The following is a 20827-nucleotide window of genomic DNA, read 5'->3' as shown; positions in this document are numbered from 1 at the left end:
TCTGTTAATGAGTGGCCGCACTGTTCAGTCACCAGGTCTGGGCACCACCAATAAACAAAGATTTATTTGGAAATTTCCAAACCTGCCAGAAGTGGCACTTGCCAAGCCCTAGGCCCACCCTCCTTAACAAGCTCCAAAGGACAATAGTCCTCGCCATCTCTCCCCTGTACCTACCCCTGCCCACATACACCCATGCCTCAGGCCACGCCAGAGAACTAGTGTGCCCTCCCTCTAGGAGGCGTTACCCCCCGGGCCCAAGAGCTGGGGTGGCAGCCCTCTGGCCTCTCAGGAGATGATGGCGGCCAGAGCCGCTTGCATAGATTGAGAGAAGAAAACAAGGAAGGAGACACCAAGTAGGGCTCCCTGAAAAACCCCAGCTTACCCCTGTACAAAAAAAAGTGGCTCCCGCATAGAAAAACCTGCTCCACGAATAGTGCAAATACCCAAGAAAGGAAAAAAAACCAGCAGCAAGGCTGGGCTGGTAGGAATGGCAAAGAACTTTGGTTTGGAAAGGCTAGGAAGAGTGTGAGCTGTGCCCCTCTTCCTCGCCCAGCTCCCCAGAGCCAGCGCTGACACTCGCCCCAACGGGGTCTGTAAACAAGCAAAGCCAGGGGCCTTTGGTTCTGAAAGGTCTCGGTTACCATGTCAAAGCACAGCCTCCAGGTCCTACTTGGGCCTGCCTGCAGGGGGCAGAGGAGGCCTCTGCTGTGAATCCAATTAAAGCCAACGTGTAAGTAATAAGGCTTTGGGACCAAGCAACAAGGAATCCTATCACTACACTTACGAAACTAAAGCTGGGGAGCAGAGGGTGACAGGAGACACCCCTCCCCCCTCCTTATCCTACATGTCTGTGCCCCAGAGGGCGGTCCCCTTCCAGGCTGAGGAGGGGGTGGCTCCAGGGCTGGGAAGAAAGGAAGGGATCCCTGAGCAGTTAGGTCAGGCGGATTCCCAGCACCTGTTCCAGTTCCTGCCTTCGCTGCTGCACCTGGAGGAGGGAGAGACGGGTGGCTCAGGCCTGTCTGACCGCCCGCGCTTGTGAGCGGCTCGCCCTCCCCTCTGGTGTGCAGTCCCGCTCAACCACAGGCGGGCAGATGGGGCGCAGCCGCCTCACCTTGGCAAAGATGTGCCTCCCCACTGCTTCCTGGGCCCAGGGCTGGTGGTAGAAAGCAGCTCGTCTCTCCTCCTCAGGATTCCCAATCACATCAGTGATGATCTGCACAGAGCCAGGAGGAAAGCTGAACATGATTCCCACCCCTGATCTATCTGCCCCTGGAACCGGAAGAATAGTGATGGGGGCACAACCACCCAGAGCTTAACATGGGATCAACCTCAGGAAAGAGGAGCACACCTTGAGGTCCCGGCGCTGGGAACGGAGCCATTCCTGGATGAAGTCCTGGGGGTCAGTGCTAAAACTGAGCATGAAATCCCTCTGGGTCTTCAGCTGGTTGATGGACTCAATGGTCTCATGGATCTGGGAAAAGGGGTACATGTGTCAGACTGGCTGTTTCCAGCCCTAACCCCAGAGGACTCGGATCCCATCCCAAGGTGCCACATGTATGGAAATGCCTGAGAGCCTAACTGGCCTCCCTGTGGGCCCCAGAGGAGGCTGTGAGGGTAGGGGCCCACCTTGACATCAAGAGAGGCGATCTCCTGCTGATTGGTGGTGGAGGCCAGAAAATTGCTCATCTGGGCCTTAAGCGGGTCATCCACCTCCACATCAATGTCGTAACAGGCTGTCTTCTTCTGGTCGTTAGGGTCCACGCTACACACAACACAGGGGAGGGAAAGCGTGAGCACACAGCTCCACCCCACCCACCTGGGCCAAACTGCACACGCTCGGGGAGCAGGAAACCAAACCTGCTGCTTTTCTCTGGCTTTAATTCAAGCCAAAGGTAAACTGCTCTTAGAGGAGCCTTCCTCCTCCTCTTCCCATTTACCTAATGACATGGTTGATGACAATGGGGTCTGGATGCTGCAGCAACCCGGCTAGCTTCATGGGAATCTCAGAGAAACGGAGTCGGCCACAACTGAAGATCTAGAGAGAGCACCAGAGGGTTGGTGATGCCTTTGTGGGCACACGGCGAAGTGGACCATCCCAGGGGCAGTGTGAAGAACGTGGTTGAGAACTAGCCCAGTGGGGCTCTGGAGCCGCAGGCAAGACAGAGGCTGCGAGACTAGAGGGGGGACGGCGTCCAGCTAACCTGGCGGAAGTACCGGTTGCAGTTGATGTACTCCCGCTCGTGGCCGTCCTGCAGCTGGTTGTGTTTGATGTAGAGCCACAGGGCCTGCATGATGGCAGCCCTCGTCTGTGTGTGCACCCCCAGCAGCCTCGCCAGTCGGGGGTCCAACTTGTACTGGGGAGGCTGGGATGGACAGAGGGGAGTCAGAGAAGGGGTTCTTGTGAAAAAAAAAGAATAGGACAGGGACAGGCTTTACAATAGGGACCTGCCCCAATGCCCCAGAGGAGAGTCCCTGTGACCCCAAACATGGCCCCAGGGCACTTGTCACCTGATGGTCCAGCATGAGCAGGAGGGTGCACTTGACGTTGAGGTCTCCGGGCCGTTTCACCTGGAAGCCATCTGTCTCCTGGGTGGTGGGCATCCGGTGCCACTGGCAGGGGGGAGGGGAGCAGAGCTCATCACCAAGGGGGTGGGCATGAACATACACAACCTGGCCCTGCAAGGGGACTAAGGCCATTTCTCTGGCCACCTGGCATGTCACCCTGTGTTCCTGAACCCTAGGCCCACTCTCACCTCCACCAGGTGGTTGTCAGGCCCGTACAGTTCCTTGTCCAGCTCAATGACGAGGCTCTTGAAGAATGAAGAAAACTTCCTCTTCTGTTTACTAGGCTGGGGATGCAAAGGGGTGTGAGATAGGGGTGCTGATGAGCGCTCAAGCCTAAGCTATACTAAGCCCCAAACAGAGGAATATTGTTTCAGCCCTGAAGCTCAGGGTACTGAAGATTCTTGGGCCCTGAAGGAAGCCAGGAAAAGTGAGAGACTTGAGACAGGGAAGGGGCTCTATGCAGCCCCACTGTCAGCCAATTAGAAAGGGGCACCCCTTCCTCAGGACACTTTACTGCCATCTGCAGGAAAACTGTTGTAATAACCATACAAATCTCCCACCTCGTACTGGCTCAGAGCTGTGCAAAGCATGAACTGTGAGCAGTGCCCTCTCCCTCATGCAGGACGTCCCCGGAAGTGCCCAACTGTCTGGCCCACACAGGCCACCTCCCTTCCAGACACCTCCTTCCCCAACTCACATCATCCAGCAGTTTTCCCTCTACTCGGAGTTCCCAGGAAGCCACCTTGTCCCCTGCGGGGTTTCCCCCAGGGGTCCCTGCGGTTCCTGCGCTATCACCTTCTGCCTTGCTGGGACTGAACGTATTAGAAATATAGATCCGCAGCTTTCGTTTTTGCTAAAGAGAGAAAGACGACCGGTTAGCTAGAGGGGGACCAGTGTGTTGGAAAACACTGCTACCCAATCTTCCCATCTGAACTCATTCAACATCAATACAGAGCAGTGACTGTGGGCCAGGCCCCTGGTTAGGCACTGGGAATCAGGAGAGGAAATTTCAGTCCTGGCCTTCAAAGGACTCACAATTTCATAGGGGAGACAGATGCACTACCAACAGTTCCAACACAGGGGGATCAGTGGTGTGACAGAGGTATACAGGGGGTGCTATCAGGCAAACCAGAAGCCTCTGGCTCCTATTTTAAATGAAACTCAAACACCCATGATGGTCCCAGAATATCATCTCCTGGAAAGCCTTCACCGTTCAAGAGGCTGTTCTAGATAAAGCTTCTCTAGGGATGGGGAAGAAGACAGGAACTATCCTCATCTACCCTGTAGTTTTGCCTTTCAAACTTCTGACCACGATCTACAATATTTACATTTTAAATCATGATCCAGGATCTACACACATAAATACATGAAATAAAAATGTCGTTAAGTCCTTTACTACGGTGAAGAATTATTATAATTTCTACTATGTTATATTTCATTGAGAACGTGCTGGCCCCACCACACTAAATTGAGTCCATGCTCAATGGGCTGTATCCTACAATGTGAAAAATCCTGCTCTAGCCCATCACAGACCCTCACTTGGCCCCTGGAAAACAAGGCCAGGGAGAGGCAGAGAAGCCTGGCAAGGCCCAGAAGTAGCTGGGGCTGCACACACCGTCAGAGGCTTTTTGATGGCCTCCTGGATCTCCATCCGCTTTCGAGCAATGGTCTGGTCCAGCTTCCGCTCAAAAGCCAAGAGATCCATGTACGCCTGAGACTCTGGGACAAGCTCCCGAATCTGGAGGAAGGGAGAAGGGGTTCATCAGCTTGTTTCAGCTGCAGCTCTGGTTCCTTCCTCCATTTCTCCCTCACCCCAGGGTTAGGGGAGACTCACTCCACCCTCAGCCAACCAGCCCTTGGGTGAGCCTCCTAGGCCCCCTCCCAACATACTCACTCGCTGAGGTAGAACTTTATCTGCCATCTTCCTCCTCTTTAACCTGGGAGGACAGAAACCCACTTAAGAGGTCAATGGTCCAACGTACCTCCCCCACTCGCCATCTACCTCTCCAGTCCCCCGGACCTTCCCCCAGGAGACCTGGGAGTCTTCCTCAATCATCGAAGCTCTTAGGACAGAAGGAAACCATCTGTTACCACTAGAGCTGCACTAGATGGGGTGGGAGAAACAGGATGGTCTTACCCCCGGCGCTGGGCAGGCATTGGGGGCTGAGCCTGGGGCACAAGCAGGCGTTTTCGGAATGGGTCCATCATGGTGGGTGGCATGCCAGGTCGAAGTGGAGCAGCTGAGCCAAATGGGGAGCCGGCAGGGGGTCCCACCTGCAAGCCAGCCATGGGCATCCGGCTCCCTGGTGACATGCCAGGCCTCTGGGGGAAGTGAGCCAACGGAGATGCACAGGTCAGCGGTGGGGCCCTATGGGGCCCGTAACCCATTCCCTCCATCCCTCTGCTCAGCCAGGTCCAGCCCTGAGCAGCACACGGCAGAGCCCGCGGAGCCCGGGCAGGAGTGCCAAGAACAAAGGGGAGCAGGCGCCTGAGAGCAGAAGTGTAAACCACACCTGCCCCGCCCCCTTCAACCGCCCTGGCAGCCGTGCCAGCGAATGAGGCCTGCAGAGCCCAGGGGTGGGAGGAGAATCCTGCCTGCAGAGAGAAGAAGGGCCTGGGGGAGTTCTTCAGGGCCCATCGCCACTTCCAGCCACCTTCCGGCCCTAGCACACTATGCCCCTGCTCCCTGGGACCAGCCAGCTTCAAGGCACTCCTGAGGCTCTCAGATGGTCCCACCAAGCACTCCCATCCGCTCCTTCCCCCAACTTGAGGGAGAAGCCTGGGGGCAGTATCGTGGCCAGGTGGCTGGGTGCAGTGTGAGAGGAGCAGGCTGACGGTCACAGCCGCAACACCCATCCTGCCGCCAGCCTGGTGGTGTGACTAAGAGGAGAAAGGCAGTCCAACAGGCTGGCGAGCCCATCAGGCAGTGGAAACCCAGGTGAGCAAGCCGCAGCGGGATGGCGTGGAGCCTGTCCCAGCCAGTGGGGGGCCTCAGGCGGAGTAGAGACCATCTGGCCGCCATATGGCCCCTACTCACCACCCACAACTGGACCCTTCTCTCACCTCCCCACTGCCCAGCCCCCAGCCCCTACGCCAGAAGACCCTGAAGGGGAAGCCGTGGCTCCTGCGGGAGAGAGAGCAGCTGGCACCTGGCCTCTGCGCGTGGTCCACGCACCCACCTCCTGGAGGCTAGGGCTGGCTTGGCAATCCCAAGCTGGAGAAGGGAGGTAAGATTATCAGGGGACGCAAGGATCGAAGTTTTAGGATCAGCAGAGGAATCTGAATGAGAGGTGGCTTCCTTAGAAGCCTGCAGAAGGATTTCCCACCGAGGTCAGGCTCCCCAGCATCTCTGTGGAGCCCCTCGGGGAGTAACCCCCGCCCCTTCCCAGAGGCTGCTGCCTGCAAGGCCTGTTTGGCAGCTCTGCCTCGTACACACTGTCCCTGGCAGCTTCACAGGGCTGGCCCCAAGGCCCAGATTATGCAACCGCCAGGACCAGCCAACCAAGCCAGGCTGAGTGGGGACTCGCACCAAATCAAAGGACCCCCGCCCCCCCCAGCACCGGGAGATTCCTGCTCCACCTCTTCAGCCAGCACTCAACCCCTGTTCTCTCCAAGGAGGGTCAGATTCTTGACCAGATGCAGAGACGGACAGAAACATGACCCAGAGTGGGGGGGGGGGAGGAGAAAGGAGTGAGGCATGAAGGAAGCGTTTGGGAGGATGGAGTTCAATGTGGGGGGCTCTGTCTGGGACCTCTGGAGTCCTGCCACAAGTCTCTCCTCATCAGGAAGGGAGTCATCGGAGCTGTTGAGAGGCAGTCAGCCTGCTTCTCTGCCTTAATGAGCCACAGCTAGAGATGACAGAAAAAACTCAGGGTGGCCACAGCTGAGAGCCCAGCCCCACGCACCCTAGATTCGAGTTTTTCCCACCAGTGCCCGAGCTGAAGGGGAGGAAGAAGTGAGGCGGGGGCCTGCAGAGTGGGAGCCGGGGCCTCTTCACTAGGGCGCCCACAAAACCTCCTGAGCAACACCCAACCCGCTGAGGCAGGTGCTCCCGGAACAGGAAGTCCCCAGACCAGGCGGCACAGGCAGGGCCTGGAAGAGGCCCCTCCCAGACGCTGCTCCACACTCTTCCCGGGTGAGAGCCCCCAGCTCGCCCAGGGCCCCAGGCTTCTCCCGAGGGGGAAGGGGCCCAGGGAAAGGCTGCTTACAGTTCATGAAGTCCCAGCTCGGCCTGGCCAAGCTCCACACCTGGGCTCTGAAGCACCAGTAACTCCTTCTCTTCTAAAAAAACAACCCAAGAGTTAAAGAAAAGAACAGAGCCCCGAACGCTTGGGCTCCCTGAGCCCCTTCCTGCAGCAGGGCTAGCTAGGGAGGCCTGGCTCAGTGCCCTGAGCCTCAGGAGCGGGCAGTAACCTCCTCTCCCTCAGCCCGGCAGCAGCCCACGTCCTCAGCTGGACTCTGGCTCCACCACCGGGGACAGCAGGGGCGGGAGGCCAGGCCTGATGCTGCGCCTCCAGAGAGCACGCTCGCCCGGCTCAGCGCCTGGGGCCCTGGGGCTCCTGGTGGCTGGGCCTAAGGACGGAGGAGAAGAGCGTATACCCCTGCATACATGGAAAATATCCTGAACTCTCCGGCGTGAACCCAGCACTCTGTGTTTTTTGGGGTTTTTTTTTTTCATTTTTTGTTTTCTTTAAGCTCCTTGGTAGACTGTGACACTGTAAGAAGGTGGGTCGTCACTTCCCTTGTATCAATAGGCTCCCCTATTCGCCCCACTTGGGCCTGAGAGCTCACTGCAGGCACCAGCTCCAGCTCACTGCAGGCACCCCAATAGAGAGGCACCCCCGCTCCTCAGGTCTCAGATCCCTTCTCCCGGAAGTCACATAACTGGACTTGGAAAGAGGCCAAGCAGGATCCTCCTCAAACTCAGCCAAAGTGAACCGCCCCCGCCCCCGGCACCTACCTCTACTGCGGGCCCCCCCAGCCCCGGCCCTGGGGAGAGGAGGAGGAGACCCTGAGCAGATGGATGGCAAGCAGAGGCTCAGTGCCTTCCCCAAGGTCCCCACTCCTAGAAGCCTGGGCTACCCAGCCAGCCAGCTCAGCCTCGCCACCGGCCCAAGGCCACTCCCTACAAATCACTGTGGAATCCATCCTCTCAGGGGCTTTCCCCAGGCCACATTTCCCAAGGTCTGCAAGCTGAGGAAACTAGAGAGGCTCCTATCAGATCCTTAGATCCTTCCCAGGCCAATGGCCCACAGGAAGGCTCCTCAGCTAACTCGCCCAAGAGCCAGAATGACAGATGCAGGGATGCCTCAGTGACACCCTGGCCCATGAATCCCCAAGGGGGAGGGCAAGATGGGACAGATGAATCCCAGCTGGAGCCTTTGGGACCAGATCTGTCCCTGTCAATACTCAGACCTTAGTTTTCTTTACAGGGAGGACGGAGAATGAGGGGTAAGACGGAAAAATCACTGCCCCCAAATGAAGCATCTCTTTACAAAGTGAGGGCCCAGGGCTCCTGGGGGGATATGTGTACCCTACTCTATGAGGATCCATTTGGGGGACCTCTACCTGGGCAAGTGAGGTAGAGGAGACATGAAAATCTCCCAGCTGCCCTGAGAGATTAGCAAGAAGCCAGTGTCAAATGCTGGGGCACATGGATTGGGATATGGCATTGTTAGAACCTAAAGACTAATTAAAAATGGGGGGGGACTTCCCTGGTGGCGCAGTGGTTGGGAATCCGCCTGCCAATGCAAGGGACACGGGTTCAAGCCCTGGTCCGGGAGGATCCCACATGCCGCGGAGCAACTAAGTCCGTGCACCACAACTACTGAGCCCGCGTGCCACAACTACTGAAGCCTGCACTAGAGCCCATGCTCCGCAACAAGAGAAGCCAACGCAGTGAGAAGCCCGCGCACCGCAACGAAGAGTAGACCCCGCTCGCCACAACTAGAGAAAGCCTGCAAACAGCAATGAAGACGCAACGCAGCCAAAAAAAAAAAAAAAAAAGTGGAGAGGGTGGTGGGAAAAAGGATGGGCGCAATTCCCAAGCATTCTGGGGGCGACCAGAAACAATGAACTTGGGGACTGATAAGCCCCGCCCCCCCAGTGTCAGGCTGAGTTCCTCACACACTGACCCTAAGAAAGAGTCTCTGCCTCTCAATGGCCTTTGAAGCTGCAACCCGAGAAGCCCCTCTGCAAAGCCAAAAAAGACAGAACCCTTTGAAGCAACTCTCTGCAGGCTCCTCCAGCCGCAGACCAGCGGTGCTCAGTGGAGACTCTCTGCTCCTCCAGACCGATCAACTCCTGGACACTATGACACCAGGCAGAAAGCCATAAATAAAGTCTGTCCAGAATGGGCTGGGCTTTCCTCCTTCCTCAGGCTTGTCCACCACCCTCTCTGGTCTAACCCAGAGTCATCCCTGTGTGAAGGCCCCTTGGCCTGACCCAGGAGTAGACTACCCCTGCACAGGCTGGAATCCCTTATCTTCTGCCTCCGGTGGCCGTGGGAAGCCAGGCCCTTCTTCCTCCTCCTTAGCAGCTGGGAGCCATCTCAGACACGCTAGAACTCTGCCACTTCCCAAGTAGAAAAAAAAACAGAGCAGACTTGGAGTAGGACCAAGACCAATGCAGGGTAACCTGCTTTCTCAGTGAGGGTCCTTTTCCAAAACTTTCTCATCACTTCCCAGGACCCCTTACCCGATAATCTACACTACACTTCTCATCCCACCCGCCCACAACTCACTAGCTCCAACAACGCCTCCATCTCTCAGTTGCTCAGAATCCCTGTTCTAAGGAAGAACCCCGACCCTCCTAACTGCTTCAAACCCTACACCCCAGAGTAGCTCTTACCTTCTCCCCCAACTCCACCACCACCTAGCCGAGCCCGAGGGTCCCTGGCCTTGCCCCCCACCGTGCCCCGTGAAATCCGCATGCAGAGCCCTTGTACCATCTATCCAGGAGGCTGCCCCAGGGCCCTCACTCGAGGCCCCCTTCGCCCCCTGCCCCGGGCGTGCTAGCGGCGCCACCCGCCCATCCGCCCTCCTCACCTGGAACTGCGCCGCGGGGCCCGCGGGGCCCATGGGGCGGAAGGCGGCGGCCCCAGGGCCCCCCACGCCTCCAGCCGGCCCGGGCCCCCTGAGCGCCGGTCCGGGCAGCATGCCGGGTCCTGCTGGCGGAGGCGGAGCTCCCAGGGCCGCGGCAACGGCGCCGCCGCCAGGGCTCAGCGGGGGCAGCGGGAACCCGCCCGCGCCACGGCCCGACATCGCTCCGTCCCGTCCGGCGGTGTCTCGATCCGGACTCCGGGCTTCGCGCTGAGTTCGCTCCGCGCTCCGCGCTCCGGGACTTTCCGCTCTAAATTCCGGGTTCTAGGGTTTGTTGATCCGGATTCCGGGATTTCCTAATCCAAGTTCGCGAGTTCCTCACAAACCCAGTTTGGGGCAGGGCCGATCCTGATTCCGGTCCTGCCCGGGAAATTCCGGATCCGGGATGTGCTACGGGCCCGCTTGCCTCCCCCGGCCTCCGGAGGTTTGGCCGCCAGTGTCCAGTTACGCAGAGGCGGCAACTAACCCTCTGCCCCGCCTAATCCAGCCCAGCACTAAGCCCCGCCTATACCCAGCCGCCCAGTGCGAGGATGCCTCCTCAAATCCCGCCCCTCGCGAGACCCGCCCCCAACAGGCACCACCCCTAACCGCCGGCCCCCCAGGAGCCCCGCCCACACCCCTTGGGCCGGCCCTCCATCGGAGGGGCGGGGGCGGAAGCTGCGCACGGAAAAGCGGGGCGGGGTCAGAGGTCAAAGGTCAGAAGGGCTTCTACAGTGAAAGAGTAGTTGCTGTTTTCTCCTTCGTGCAGCCGACTCACTGGGGTACACGGCCACGCTCCCTGAAAATACTTCTATCAGACATCCTTTCTACGTTTTCAGCATTAAAGACAACTTACAGCTGCCCTATCCAGCAGAACAGCTGCCAACTTGACTTTCTTTAAAAGCCCATCCTGGGGACTTCCCTGGGGGCGCAGTGATTAAGAATCTGCCCGCCAATGCAGGGGACACGGGTTCGAGCCCTGGTCCGGGAAGATCCCAAATGCCGCGGAGCAACTAAGCCCGTGCACCACAACTACTGAGCCTGCGCTGTAGAGCCCTCGCGCCACAACTGCTGAGCCCGTGTGCCACAACTACTGAAGCCTGTGCACCTAGAGCCCATGCTCCGCAACAAGAGAAGCCACTGCAATGAGAAGCCCGTGCACCGCAACAAAGAACAGCCCCTGCTCGCTGCAATTAGAGAAAGCCTGCGCGCAGCAACGAAGACCCAACACAGCCAAAAAAAAAAAAAAAAAAAGCCCATCCTGGTGGCGCAGAGCTGCCAAGGGACTTGGCTGCCCCAGACCGGATCCAGCTGTGTGAAGGGCTGAATTGGCCAAGCGCCGAGTTCTTATCGCATATTTTGAATGTGCCTCTGCCTCACTTTAAGGAAGCCTAGTACTTTACTCCACAGGAAATGTTTCTAGGCAAAGGAATTTTGCATTATGAGAAGCCTCCCTGAGTTAAATATCCTTCTCCAGGATTTATAGCACTTTTCAAAAATTCACTACCTTTTCAGAAATCAGCCCTGTGTCAGAGGTACTCAGAATAAAGTGCTTTAGCTGTGCCAGGTGTTCTGTGATTTTTCTCCCCATGATACAGACCAGTGCTTCTTCAACTCTAAGGAGCATAAGAAACACCTGGGGCTTTTGTTTAAAATGCAGATTATGATCCAGTAGGCCTGGGTTCTGCGGTAGGGATCAAGATTCTGCATTCCTAACGAGCTCCCAAGCAATGCTCTTGTTACTCAGACTACACTTTTGACTATCCAAGATCGACTTCTTCATTATACAAATTCTCTGCTGTATGTTTTCATCCCCAACCAAGTCTTGCACCATAGCACCCCAGATCCTGTTTACAGTGCAACCCTTTTTAGTTAGTTCTGCTCATCTGTACTTCCTGGTATCTTTATCCTCCAGTGATAAACCCTGCTATTGCTGCTGCTGCTGCTTTCCTGCCTCTTGGTCTTCTCAGAGATCCCTCTCCTCTTTCTCCCTAAAAGTGGGTTAACTGCCAGTCTGAAAACAGACCACTGGAATTGTTCCAGTCATTGAATCAAGGCCCCTCCCCACCACTGCAAAGTGGGTAAAGAATTCTTGACAATGCAGTTAATGTCCATTTCAGGACTTTCAAGCTGCTAGAGCAACAGTAGTTCCAGAGGAAGTAGTAAGTGTGAATCTCCTGGGGAGCTATTCCAAAATATCCCTGCCAAACCACCCCCCTACACACACACACACACACACACACACACACACACACACACACACACACACAGACACACACAGACACACACACACACACACACACACACACACCATTGGCTCCCAGTGTTGCATTTAAAAAAAGACCTCCCAGGTAATTCTGACACAACCTTCCTTGTATGTGTAAACAAATGAATGATCTTTAAGTGTAGTGAGATAAAATGATAAACAATGTTAGCAATGAGCTAACTGCAATGAAATAATATCCTGAAGGTGTTAGGGGGAAAACAGATACCTAAGACATGGTAGAGGTTAAAGAAGATTTCCTAGACAGCAGGCAGAGAAGAGCTAACATTTATTAAGCATTTACTACACATATTATCTCATTTAATCCTCACAATGCATATAAGGTAAATACTACTTTTACCTCTATTTTAGAAATCAAGGCAGAGAGATTCAGTTACTTGCCTGCTCTTACTATGATGGTGCTGGGATTCAAACCTGGTTCTGATCTGGCTTGAGAATCCACAATCCAGGCACTTACCCACTATATATGACTTCTTGTTGGTAACTGTTATTTCTCTCTTACCTCTGGTCTGTTATTACTTGCAAAGAAACTGTTCAAACTGAAAAGCAAGTGCCACAGGGACTCAGAGGGAGGTTGATTGGTAGGGCCTGATTAATCAGAAAATGTTTCCTGGAGCACTCTGATTTGAAGAAGGAGATACGATTGGTGGTCACCCAGTAGACAAATGGATCTCTCACTTTGAGACAATTCAGAACCTTGTGAAAAGAGAGCACTAAGTTAACACTGAAGAAACGATAGAGATGTGGGGAGGGGAGGCCATTTCCACTGCCACCCTCGTAGGACCTAATGGTACAGCCAATTACATGACTTGCAGTCATGGAGGCAGCATTCCCATGCCTTTGTTATTTCAACTTGTAATGCCTTTTTCTCTTCCTCCCTTCTTCCCTTGATACTTATTCTGCTCAGTGACCACTTTTCAGAATTTCATTCTGAGACCTTCTATGGTCTCAGAAGAGGGACTTTCCAATAACCTCTGGACCCTGTTGTATCTACAGATGCCCAGAGACTGAATGAAACTGAAGTATTTAATGTAATAAAGTGTTTAATAGTAAAGTATTTAATACAACCAGAGCCAAAGGGATAATCCCCAGCATGCGCTCTAATGTTCCTTGCCCAGCTGTCTGGTGGGCAAAATAGCCCCAGAAGAGTTCACAAGAGAAAGGCCCTTGGAGCAAGATGGCCCTAGAGCAAGCAGGCAAAGGATCACTCCTCAGTGTGGTGGCCCTCAGGAGGCTGGAATTACAGGAGAAACAATGTGGTAGTCAGGTCATGGCGGGAAAAATTTATCATGATGGCAGCATTCTGGGGCTGTACGAAGAGTCTGTCCCTGCTGGAGCGTCCAGGCAGCTGACGCATCCATCTCCCATGTGGATGTGGTGGGAAGGCAGGCCTGGGGCACTGCCCAGTCACAGCAGCAAAAGGGCTGCATAGTAAAGCAGCAGATGCTGTATTTGCCATTTGAGAAGCCTTATATTGAACACCTTCCATGTGCCAGTCCCTGACATATTCTAGCAAAGAAAATAAATGCATAAATAGATCATTTCTCCATGTGACAACTGCTAAGATAAAGGTATTCATAAGGTACCCTGGGAAAACAGAAGAGGCCTTTAGTGGGGGAAAGGGATTAGTAAAGACTTCTTGGAGGAGGTTATGCAAAAGAGGTTATGAATGAGTTAGGTAAAGAAAACAGTGTAAGACTCAAGGGCATGAAGCAGTACAGGGTGAAGAGAATCAGAATCAATTTTGCTGGATTATCAAGTGTAAGTCAGAAAGCTCCTCTTCTGTGTGCCCAATTGAGGTCATGGTTCTCAATACACATATTTTCACAGTCAACACAGTCTAGCAGGTAAAACTCCTGAAGCACAGACTTCCAATAGTGGGAGCAGATACCAGGATTCAAGAAGTGGGCTTTAGGCCTACAGCCCAGGTGACACTCCTGTACTCTCTGGAGCCAAGGTCTGGGGCTTGATTCTACCATTTGTTCTCTCCCCATGCAAGGTAGAGGGTTATGGTGCATTCAGAGACCTAAGTGGCATTGTGGTCTCAGAGTCCTCTTCCTGGTCACTTCTCAGACCCTCCCAGAGGTGACCTCCTAGCTCTGGAATTTGGCCCCAGAGCTGCTGGTAGAATGGAAAAACAGACCACTAAAACAGAGGAAAGATAAGGGTCTCCCCTGGGATCTCTGACTTATCCTCACTCTTCTTCTGGTCCCTAAATGTGCTTGTCCTCTGACATTCTATCTTTAGCTCTTTTATACATGACCTACCCAGACATACTCATCTACTCCCATCCCTTCAATTACTGTCTATTTTCTGATGACCCTAAATCTCTAACTCCAACTCCCACCTCTCTCCTGACCTTCAGATCCATATCTCCAACTCCCTGCTAGATGCTCCCTAGGTCTTTTAAACCCATCTGTCCAAAATCAGTATCTCATTGTCCTCCCTCTCAGTCTCCTCCCCTGTATCTATCTTGATTAAGGGCATGAAAACATGGCGAAGGGCCAACGCTGCCTTGCTGAGACATTCAAACTGGTCTTATAGGCAGCTGAGAGCCAAAGAAGGTGGAGTGACCCAAACAGATGCCCAGGGTGCCTGCAACCAAAAGCAAAGAGAATAGAGGAAGCCTTAAGGACCTTCGTTCTTGAAATCATCTTCTCCTCTTCCCTCTTACTCCTGCTCAGTCTTAGTCACCAAGTTCTATTGGTTTTACCTCCTAAATCTCTCTTGGATCCATCCTACCCATCTTAGGTCAGCACCTCAGCACCTCTTCCATAACCTCCCTCTGCCATGGTTTCTCTGCTAATAGGCCATTCTACCCCATTCCCCCTGCCAATTTTATCTCAAGATAGCAAATCTGATCACATCTCTCCATTTTCTCATATTCGTGTGCCCTCCATCATCTTCACTAGTGGGCTTTAAACCCACTGTGGTCCTTCGGGTTTCTCAGAGCTCTTGTGGAGAGCTGAGAATGAGGTGAGAGGGCAGAACTAGGAGTTCCTCCCTTGCTTGACCTCCCCGCACCCCACCTTCCATATCCCTGCTTCAGACAAGGAGCTCTACTGTTTTTTGCTTTTTATGTTGAGTGACCTTGCATGATTTCTTTGGCAGAAAGGGTTCCTAAAGGGTTTCTAAAATGTTAAAAGCCAATGGCTTCCAGAAGAGTCTATATCTAAACATGGCATAATTGGCTCTTTATTCTCTGTCCTCCTCCTACCTCTCTAGCTTTATTTTCCACCACCATCCCATGTATTCTACTATCAAGCCACACTGAACTTGCCCTTCCCTGAACATACCTTTCATGCTGTGGTTCTTCTGCCTATGATGTTACTAGAATGTAAGCTCCTTTAAGGCTGGGACTTTGTTCGCTGCTGTGTCCCCACTGCCTGGAACTATACCTGGCACAAAGTTAAGTACTCAATACATATTTATTAAATGAGTAAGTGTTCTTCCCCAGTTCTCTGCTATGCAAAAGTCTGTTTATTCTTCAAGGCCAACTCAAATGCCACTGCCTCTGGAATTTTCCGTGATTTCCTATCCCCAGCCTCCCACTGCCATTGTCAATTTGTTGTTCTCTTTTCTGTTTTCCATAGCACTCAATCTAAACCTGTGTAAGAGTACTCATCATATTGTGCTGTGGCTTTTGTTTGGGGCTCTCCAACCACGCACCCCTGCAGTGTGAACTCCAGGACAGTGCACAAAAAAATGCCTGCACAGGAAATAACTCTGATAAAAGTTACCTCTGCTTCCTCACCCTAGAACTCTGTTCCAAGTTGGTCCCAATCAGGAGTCAACCCATCAGGGCAGAAGGTTAAAACCAGTTTAATCATAGTAGTTAACTTTGACTCCCAAATCTTTCTTGAGCTTTACACTCTCACTCTCTTGAACATACTGACTTGTGACCTTCCACCTGGATTCCTGGATTTTTCTTTGTTTACTCCCTAGCTCAGATCTTATCCTCACCTTGACTCTGATGGGCTGCCAAGGTTGATTCCCTTAGTACTAACTCCTGATGTTTAACCCATAATCTATACGCCCTTCTGATTCTGGTTAAGACTATACTGATCCTAACTAGCCATTTAGCCTCTATAAACAAGTTGCCCTGAGTTAGGCATTGCCAGCCCCACGAATAAAGAGCAGGTAAAGGAGAAAGAGAGTCTTGAGGGATCAGAGAGGCAGCAGATTTGGGGAGCCAAGAAACCAAGTAAAAAAAGCAGTCAAACGAGAGATGCACCTTCAGAAGAGGACAGCTCTCCAGCTGGGGTTTTTCCGGCTTCTGTCAGGTTCAAACCTGCTGCCTCTATAAGCCAGTCCCACAATCATGAACCACCTGGGCCAAAGCAATTATCCATTTGAAGGAGTGCCTTCTCCACTTCTCTAGGAAAGCACCATTCACATAAAGAAATGGGACAGCTGGAGCAAGCTTATTTGCTAAAATTCCATTCACTAAGTGACCATTTTATAAAATTACCAGAACTTTTAAAAAACTATTTTTACATGATATAGCTATTTTTATTACATGGGATTATATTAACAGCCTTAAAGATTTTGAAGGTTAAAATTTTAATTGAAGAAATGAAATTTAAGGTTGATATGCCATTGAGGAACTGGAAAAAGGATAATAAAAATGTAAGCATATGACAAAATAGAAAATGACATTCAACGGTACCTGAAAAAACAAATAAGCAGCTGAAAAAATCCTGCCAAGTATAAGTGCAGAAATTTTGATTTCTAACAAGGAGTGATTAGGATGTTGATTTGGTAGCACTTTACAGAAAGAGTTAACATAAATGAGCAAAACCATTCAAAGCCACAAAAGAGAAAGGAAGGCAGCTTAAAGGGGTTACTATGATAGAGCTTATGAACTAGCCTCAGATTTGATATGCATTAACCAGGAACATGAATTTGTAAAGGACCAAAAAAAAAAAAAAAAAAAAGAACACGCTAAAAATCAGGTAAAGCAACAGAAGCAACCACATCACAAATACATTTTGCTAGAAGTAACATACTAAAGTGATATGCAAAGTTAGAAATTGGCAAAACAATTCCTGAAAATGGTAACATTCTATCATGAAACTGAAATTTGGTTACTGATACTGAAAAAAATTATGAATATTAAATATGAATGTTTAATATTATTAAATATGAATATTTCTATGATTAAATATTTCTATAAAGACTTAAAAAACAGCTTTATTGAAATATGACTGACAATCAACTACATGTTTGATAAATTTTGATATATACGCTATTTCCATAAAGTCTTTAAATTACTCTGACTTCAGACAAATTAAATATTCCTGAAAATATTACCATAAAATAAAATAAAAACCTGTCAATTAGAACTTCCCAGAAATCTCTGAAACCTTTTAAAACTAGCCCATAAAATAGTAATTGCTGGGAACTTTATGAAGAGGTATGAGAAACATTTTTTTGGAAAAATGGTATTAGGGGTCATCTCCATTTTGGCCTTTTGAGTTGTCTGGGGCTGGGATAAGTTGAGGGCATGTCTCTGACAAGCATAGTTCCTTCACTCTCTCCCACTGATAGAGGTTTTCAGGGGTGGGGTTGAGCTTGTTGCCTGGAAGCTTGTTGCCTGGAAGAGGGTGGTGGTAATGTCTTCTCTAGACAGATCCAAATTCTCATCCTCACCACTACCTTTGGGGACAAGGGATGGAGAAGCAGAAGGAAAATGAAAAGCAGTCAAAGGAGGTTGGTGTCACAAAGCTAAGAGTCCTCTGAGGGAGTTATGCCATGCCTCCCCTAAAGAAAATTAAGGTGTGAAATCACCACTCTTCACAGACTCTCAGCTCACTCAATTACTAAATATTTATTGAGTGCATACTACATGAGCCATTGTTCTAGGTGTTAAGGTGACAGCAATAAATAAGACACATGAAAATCATGCCCTCGTGACACTTAGATTCTAGAGAGAAAACAATAAACATAAACAAACAGAAATATACAGTGGTGTACCGGTAAATATTTACCAACCAGTTCTCAGAAAAACAAAATCAAACCCTGATTTGTAACCTCTGACAATTTCAGTGATATAAATACTTCCACCACTGTAGTAAACAATAATGGAAAAGAACATGAAAAAGAATATACATATATATATATATATATATGACTGAATCACTTTGCTGTATACCAGAAACTAACACAATATTGTAAATCAACTACACTTCAGCTAAATTTTTTTTAAAACCTCTACCATGGTCTTCAGGTAACCAACCTACATCATTAAATGCAGAGCTGGGAAGAGAACGGCTTGCCCATTCGAGTTGCTCCAGAACACCACTGGATATTTACCTTAAAGTCAGGTAGTGATAAGTGCTATAAAGAAAAACAAAGCCTGGCAGTTTTAGAGAGTAGTCAGAAAAGGCCCTTCTGAGATTGGAAGAGGAAAATACAGATGCCCATTTACTGCACACTTATTTTTAGTGTCAGAAAACAATGGTAGGCACTTTCATATAAATAAACTAAATGCCATTCCCGTTGACAGATAAGGAAACTGTAAGTTACGTAAATTTCCCATAGTCTTAAAGCTAGTAGGACATTTTTGAGGGATTCATTGGCTTGTTTAGCCCCCAAGCTTCTATTCTATCCAACACTCTCCCTCAAACTGTCAGTATGGAAGGAGAGGAGGCAGTGGTACTAGGACACAAGACAGGCAGCTGAAAAAAAGGTTCTTAAGACTTATACTGGTCAGGACTTCGCTGGTGGTGCAGTGGTTAGGAAGCTGCCTGCCAATGCAGGAGACATGGGTTTCAGCCCTGATCCGGGAAGATCCCACATACCGCAGAGCAACTAAGCCCCTGCGCCATAACTGCTCAGCCCGCGTGCCTAGAGCCCATGTTCCGCAAGAAGAGAAGCCACCGCAATGAGAAGCCCACGCACCGAAACGAAGAGTGGCCCCCGGTAGCCGCAACTAGAGAAAGCCCACAGGCAGCAACTAAGACCAAACGCAGCCAAAAATAAATTAAAAAAAAAAAAAAAGACTTATACTGGTCACCAAAACTGTCAACATTAATAATTTCCCGGCCGGCCTCCCCCATACAAGGATTAGTGAGGCCTCTCCAAGTCTGTTTCCTCACTCACGAAATCGGGTTAAAAGGACTGCCTCCTCGCTGGAAAGGAGTTCTATTAAACGAGATAGTGGATGCACCTAATAACTGCCCTCCTAAAAAAACCTCCCAAATCTTCAAATTTCACTTCACCAATTAACTCAGCCCATGCCTTACGGTCAGACCAACGACTACGGGAGATCCAAAGCCGCAAAAAGGTGCCGATGTGAACGGCCCTATCTGGGCTCAGGGGAAGGTTTCTGAGACACGACCCTCGGGAGACGTCAGACGTGGAAGCTAAGGAAAAGGGACGCGGGGTGAAAAGAGGCAACAAAGGAGGATTTACAAGCTCACCTTAATTTTTATAGCTTATTGATAAGCCCTGGGCGGGAGCAAGGGCGCAAGCACCTTTGGTAGGAAGTGAGGCCCGAACCGCTAGTTCCCTCAAGCGTGTTACTTCTATGTGGAGAGCGGGGTATAGAAACAGGGGGCGAGGCGCCGGAAAGACTTTTCAGACAGTGGCAAGGCGTGCCTCCGAACCCCTTTCCCAGCCCACCCAGGAAGAGCCTGGTGGAGTCCCAGCAGGATTTTGTGCGAGGGCCTAGCCGAAGTCCACAGAAGAGCCCGCTCGGAGGGCCAAGGCGAGAAGGAGGCTGCGCGCGCAGCCCACTCCCGCGCGGGAGCCTCACGTGTTCAGGACGCACCACCAGACGAACAGGCAGGGGGGTGCCGACAACCCCTTGTTTTCCTTACAGAGCCATTATTTGCTACAACCACCATTTCCATTTTGTTTTCACGGTTTTTTTTATGTAGTAGCCATTATCTTGAGTCAAATATGTGCTCTCTGCCAAGCAGGATACAGGCTTCCCTACTCTCATCTTCCCCGTTACCCCCTCCTGTCGTCCTAGCTTCCGGCCCGCCCCGCCTGTCTCAGCCAACTCTCGCTAAGCTTCTGCGTAGACGTCACGAGTTTCTAGGCAGATCAGGCAAATCCTCCGGCCAGGAGTGTCTTCGTGCGCGCCCGCCCGGCTGTGCCTACCAAACGGTCGGAGCGCGTGGCGGGCGCCTGAGAGGGAAGCGGGCGAGGCGAGGAGCGGGTGGGGCAGCAAGGAGCGGCCCTCAGTGAGAACTTGGGTCTTGTTTTCTTTGCTTAGATTCATGCTGGGGTCTTCTCCCAGCTTTCCTGTCAAATCTGTGGGGGTCTGGCCTCCTGGTGGGCTTCACCTCCTCACACTCCGGAATTTTTGAGGATCACTCATTGAAGTATTTCCCCCACATAGTTAAAAAATGTAAAATACCAACCACCTTTAAAAGGCTTCATGGCCTGTTGGGCTCAGAGCCACGTTGTGTACACACTGCACGGGAAACTCCTGCCGAGCCACAACTGACTGGGCTCTGTATCCGAGGGGTGGGCGCAGCCCCTCACTCAAAGATTTGTAAATAATTTATCTAGTTCATTAATTCATTCGTTTATAGTCGTTGAACACCTACAGCCATTCTGGGTGCTTGGGATCCATCAGTGAAAAAGGCCCTGCCCTCATGGGGCTTACAGTCCAGGCCGGAAGTAGACCAGACTCCCAGGCCTAAGGGGTCAGGGGGAGTGTGGTAGAAGGTGGTGCTCCTGGGGGAAAAGAAAGCAGCAGCATCGACCGAGGGTGTGCTGGGATGCGGCCTGGGCACCCGGGGTTGAAAAGTGCTGGTCACAGTGGGCTTCGTTGAAAAGACACATTGAACTGGGTGAAAGAGTGTCCAGGAATGAGGAAGCAAATTCCAGGCATAGCGAAGAGACAGTGTTCAAAGGGTGGGATGTGACTCAGGTGTGTGTAAGA

At 51.6% G+C, this 20827-nt stretch overlaps 1 protein-coding gene across 5 annotated transcripts; it reads right to left on the bottom strand.

Annotated features, from left to right (window-relative positions):
- Nucleotides 1-46: 46 nt before the first annotated feature.
- On the bottom strand, nt 47-19524 carry SMARCD2 (SWI/SNF related BAF chromatin remodeling complex subunit D2). 5 transcript variants are annotated; one of them, XM_030843454.3, is made up of 14 exons: nt 9612-9655; nt 6774-6846; nt 4703-4887; nt 4460-4502; nt 4181-4303; nt 3263-3418; nt 2754-2849; nt 2509-2610; nt 2202-2363; nt 1938-2035; nt 1627-1762; nt 1349-1471; nt 1112-1213; nt 47-985 (listed from the first exon to the last, which is right to left on the bottom strand). In XM_030843454.3, exons 3-14 carry the CDS (start codon nt 4876-4878, stop codon nt 932-934), a joined length of 1371 nt encoding a protein of 456 aa, XP_030699314.1. In that variant the 5' UTR covers nt 4879-4887; nt 6774-6846; nt 9612-9655; the 3' UTR covers nt 47-931. The 5 variants fall into 5 exon arrangements, with proteins under 5 accessions (XP_030699314.1, XP_060146455.1, XP_030699313.1 ...); XM_060290472.2 differs by lacking the exons at nt 6774-6846; nt 9612-9655 and adding an exon at nt 19353-19524; XM_030843453.3 differs by lacking the exon at nt 6774-6846 and having other exon boundaries at nt 9612-10128.
- Nucleotides 19525-20827: the final 1303 nt, after the last annotated feature.

The sequence above is a fragment of the Globicephala melas genome, chromosome 20 (assembly GCF_963455315.2).
Source record: "Globicephala melas chromosome 20, mGloMel1.2, whole genome shotgun sequence".
NCBI classification, from domain to species: domain Eukaryota; kingdom Metazoa; phylum Chordata; class Mammalia; order Artiodactyla; family Delphinidae; genus Globicephala; species Globicephala melas.
Note: the sequence above shows the minus strand (reverse complement) of the source record. Positions and strands in the feature narration are given on the sequence as shown.

Bases quoted from the DNA above. Each gene is read 5' to 3' on its own strand.
- SMARCD2 (XM_030843451.3), bottom strand. From the start codon at position 5,421: ATGGGTGTTGCGGCTGTGACCGTCAGCCTGCTCCTCTCACACTGCACC. The intron at 4,304-4,459 runs GTGAGTATGTTG...CCCTTCCTCCAG, and splicing joins ATAAAGTTCTACCTCAGCGA to ATTCGGGAGCTTGTCCCAGA. The intron at 1,472-1,626 runs GTGGGCCCCTAC...CCCTTTTCCCAG, and splicing joins TCGCCTCTCTTGATGTCAAG to ATCCATGAGACCATTGAGTC.